Source organism: Sesamum indicum, linkage group LG1, assembly GCF_000512975.1.
Source record: "Sesamum indicum cultivar Zhongzhi No. 13 linkage group LG1, S_indicum_v1.0, whole genome shotgun sequence".
In the NCBI taxonomy this organism is placed as follows: Eukaryota; Viridiplantae; Streptophyta; class Magnoliopsida; order Lamiales; family Pedaliaceae; genus Sesamum; species Sesamum indicum.
In genome coordinates, this window is record NC_026145.1 from 4,353,948 (window position 1) to 4,358,494 (window position 4,547).

A 4,547-nucleotide genomic window follows, 5' to 3' on the forward strand; every position below is an offset into this window, starting at 1 on the left:
TTATTTAAAAAAAAAAATTATATACATGTTGCGTATTATATAAAAAATTCAATCTGTAATCTCGTGCTTAATAAGATCGAAAAGTGGACAAAACTTTATTGCTAGGCTGTTTGACTTCAACACAAGGATGACATACCCTTTTGAACAAAATTCATGATCAGCCTTCACTATATAAAGCCTTGACACGCATGGCATAGAACTACTCAAGCAAGAGGCAAAACAAAGACCCTATTGCAAATGGAACTGTATGGTCTTTTACTTGTGATCTCTACCTTCTTATTAGCCACTTATATTTTCCATGAAATCTCAAATACAGTGTTCATCAAGAAGAAAAATCTTCCTCCAGGCCCTTTTGGCCTCCCACTCATTGGGAGCCTCATCACAATTAGACACAGAACCCATCAGTCTCTAGCCAAGCTTGCCAAAACTTATGGACCTCTCATGACTATAAAGCTGGGATTCATTAATGTTGTCGTTGCATCATCTGCAGAAATGGCCAAGGAAATTCTGCAGAAACACGATGTTGAATTCGTGGGACGGTCTATTCCCGACGCTGTCACAGCGGAGAAGGGGTATGAGCTTGCGTTGCCTTGGCTACCGACCGGACCGCAGTGGAGGAAACTACGAAAGATTTTCAACAGCCACATTTTCATGGAACAGAAGCTGGACTCACTGAGACATTTGCGGCATGATGTGGTGAAAACGATGGTCGAACGTGTGGTTGAAGCTCAGGAATGTGGCAAAGCAATGTACATTGGAGGGATAGTTTTCAGCACTGTGATGAAGCTGTTGTCGAAGATGTTGTTCTCTGCAGACATGCTTGATCCTGCATCTGATGCCATGAAAGAGCTACAAGTGCTTAATACCAACATAATGGAGCTTGTGGCGAAGCCTAATCTTGTCGACTATTTCCCTTTCTTAAGGCCTTTTGATCCTCAAGGGATCAGGCGCAAAATCCGAGTGTCATACAATCGGTGGCATGAGCTGATCGATGACATGATTGATCAACGGATGAAGCGTCGGAGAGCTACATCAGAGAGGAGTGGAGACGTCTTGGATGTTCTTCTTGATTATACTGAACACGAAGGGCCTGATGGGCTTACGCGTCTAGATGTGAAGCTTCTCATTGCGGTAAACTGGACTAACTTAATTTTGAAAAAAATTAATTTTATCATATTATTATATGACAAGTAAAATACACTTACTACGTAATTAAATTACAGTTCAAGAAAAAAGAACCAATTACGTAACAATTATATCACGCTTGCTATATAATTAATTTGGTTCGATTAAACCTGATTTGACAAGAATTTTCCCTTAATCATCCTCTTTTTTGAGTTTCTAAAATCTCACATACAAACCCTTTTCATTTAAGCAAATAGTAATATTTAGAAATAGATGGGATATTATATTTTATTTTGAAAATTAAAGGAATGTACTTATTCTGTATATAAATCAGAATGAAAGTAAGAACAAGTTTTTTTGTTAATGTGAAAATTAATTAGAAGAAAAATCTTTGTATTCGAAAGGAGGAAACAAATGGTCGATAATTACACAACTTTTGAGAAAAACTGTGTAATTAACCCTAGTAATTTAACTATCTTTAATTATTGCAAAAACCCAACCATCCTAAAGAGCTTGTTTAAAATAAATGCTAGGAAATATTCATAGCAGGCACAGACACCAGCATCACAACGGTGGAATGGGTTATGGCAGAGCTCCTTCACAATCCAACCATTCTCTCCAAGACAAAACAAGAACTCTCCGAGATAATCACACCTGGAGGAATAGTTCAAGAACAAGATATCGCTCGACTTCCATATTTAACTGCAGTGATAAAAGAAACAATGAGGATGCACCAAACATCGCCACTACTCCTGCCCCATCAGGCCGAGCAAGATGTAGAGATTCAGGGATACACCATCCCGAAACACACTCAAATTTGGGTGAATTCCTGGTCGATTTCCAGGGATGCTACATACTGGGAGAAACCAACATGCTTTATGCCGGAAAGGTTTCTCGATGTGGACATTGATTTCAGGGGCAATGATTTCAGGTTCACGCCGTTTAGTGCTGGAAGACGTATATGCCCTGGAATGAATCTTGCTTTAAGAATAGTGCCTCTGATTGTTGTTAACCTCGTTAAGACGTTTGACTGGAAGCTGCCGAATGGGATGGCACCTGAAGACATGGACATGACGGAGAAATATGGTGCGACTCTCCACAAAGCTGAACCACTTGTGGCCATTCCTGTGAGAATTACAACCTGATGCAAAATCTAAATTTCGTGCTTTTGATAGTAAGTAAACAATCTTTCTCTTCTTCATGTTGTGCATGTGTTGCTATTGTACCAAAATAGACTCGTTCTTATGGTTACAAATAAATGTTGTTGATCGTACAAACTGGGTAATTTGATTTTTCCTTCTGAAATCATGCTGCAAGTTCAAAATATCCAGATAGTATTTCCAGAAACCAGAGGGCAGAACTTTTCCCATTTCCATGGCGATGTTTAGAGACTAGCATACTTCAAATAGGGGAAGAGTCTACGTCCTCACATGTCTATCCTCCTGGATCTCCTGGCTACACCTGGATGCACTGGTCCCTATCCACCAAGACAAGTGCCTAGTTGGCTGCCATTATGGATCTGGGCTTACATATTCATTGAGGTACCATCTCATTTGGGGCTATCCTTCATTTTGGACCACACCAGATATAATATAAAAATTTGTTGCAAGTTTGCAACGATTTCAATCCGTTGCACATTCCGATTCAAGTTTGCGACGGAATTTGCGTGTGGCAACCTGTTGCCACAATGCAACGACTTATCACAGTTATTGATCATCGAATGGTTGACCAAATTTCGCACTGGAACATTATGATACCTAATCCCTTGCAAAGGTCTGTCATAAGTTTGGAATGGAATTTGCCACAAAAATTTAAAAAAATTGAAACTTCGTTCAAAGTCGTGGCAAAAGTCATTGAAAATTTAGAATGAAAGTATTCTGTTGCAAAATTTCTATTGCTATAACTATGTTCTTTTGTAGTGACATAAGCAACGACCAAGCAAAATCAAGAACTAAGTGTTATGTAGGACAAAGTGCTGCACGAGGGGGAGCAAAACCGCGACGTAATAGTATGAGTATAGCAATAGAATTTCTGTAGTTACGATTATAAAAATTGTTAAGTACTAAAAAATAAGTATAAAAAGGATTTACTTTAATTATATGCACGTAAGTCATGTTAAGTGTATTTTGGAGGAAGTGGTTATTACATCTTTCAACAAAATTAGCCATTATTCTAATATTTCTGTTGGTTCCTGTAATTGCCTTCTGAGGCATCCGTCGGATGTGTATCCTTCATGCTGACTTGGGCTGCTATAAGGGGGGAATTATTTTTAAAAAATACAGAAAATAAAGAAAATTAAAAAGTTGAGGTGTTTTCAAAATGTTTAGAAAAGTAAGTTGCACCGTGGTGAGTAACCGCGGTGCCACAATTTGTATTTTTTTAAAAAAACAAAATTTCTATGTCACCGCGGTAATCAACCGCGGTGACATTGTTTTTTAAAAAAAAAAATTAATGTGCCACTGCAGTTACGCACCGCGGTGGCTACATTATATTTAAAAAAAAATAAGATGAGCCATCGCAGTCTGTTACCACGGAGGCTCATATTTACGGCAGCCCCAATCAATTTTTTTCAGTCTGTGTCACCGCGCTAAGATAGCGCGTTGACAATCAACTTTTATGCATTATTGTCTGTGACACCGCGATTTCTTAATGCGATTTTTTTAGCTATATAAATCACACTTCATTCTCACATTCATATTGAAAAATCGAACGCAGAAGCAGTGTTAGAAAAATTCAACATTAAGTTTTTTCTTATTGCTTACACTCTGAAAACCATCCTTCGAAAAATTCATACACCACTACATCTCGCATTCTTCTCAAATTTCTTCACTTTTTATTTGAAGGTTTAGGATTGAAAGGCACACAGTAAGTTATTTATTAAATTTTTATGTTATTTATTCCTTTTTAAATATCTTATTATATTATTAAAAAAATTTATATTGATGTGTATTTTATTTTGTTTTGATGATATGGCGGAGCAAAACACCGTTAATATTGTTATATATTTTGGAGGTCAACAAATCAATTCGAATGGTTTTATAAGTTATGATCATCCTCCACTCGAATTTATGCAAATTTATCGTAGTACTACATTTGCTGAGTTAGAGTTAATTTTGTATGAAGAAATTGGTGTGGATAGGAATAATTTTAAGTTGCATATATTTTTTAAATACATAACGTTTAATTTTGGCCAAAGGAATGAGATGTTTTTGGCAATTAAGAAGGATCGTGTTATGCAATTTTTTTTAAATCCGGTGAATGGATATGTCGATTGATATTTTTGTCGAAGCGGTGAAAGTTCTGCAAAATGTTGTATCAGATGACTCAGCTGTTGGTGATTGGGGAACGTATATGTCCATCATCGTATATAGGTCCATCATCATATGCAGGTCCATCGTCGTATGCAGGCCTATCATCATATG

General features: G+C 37.1%; 1 protein-coding gene across 1 annotated transcript; it reads left to right on the forward strand.

The window, feature by feature from the left end:
* LOC105156986 (geraniol 8-hydroxylase-like) lies at positions 220-2,882 on the forward strand. The gene is made up of 2 exons (XM_011073272.2): positions 220-1,131; positions 1,659-2,882. The coding sequence occupies exons 1-2, from the start codon at positions 238-240 to the stop codon at positions 2,268-2,270; spliced, it is 1,506 nt and encodes a 501-aa protein (XP_011071574.1). The 5' UTR covers positions 220-237; the 3' UTR covers positions 2,271-2,882.

What these genes read in the sequence shown, in the direction of transcription:
- LOC105156986 (XM_011073272.2), top strand. Translation starts at nt 238, where the DNA reads ATGGAACTGTATGGTCTTTTACTTGTGATCTCTACCTTCTTATTAGCC. An exon ending in ATGTGAAGCTTCTCATTGCG is followed by an intron (nt 1,132 to 1,658) that starts GTAAACTGGACT and finishes AATAAATGCTAG; the next exon opens with GAAATATTCATAGCAGGCAC.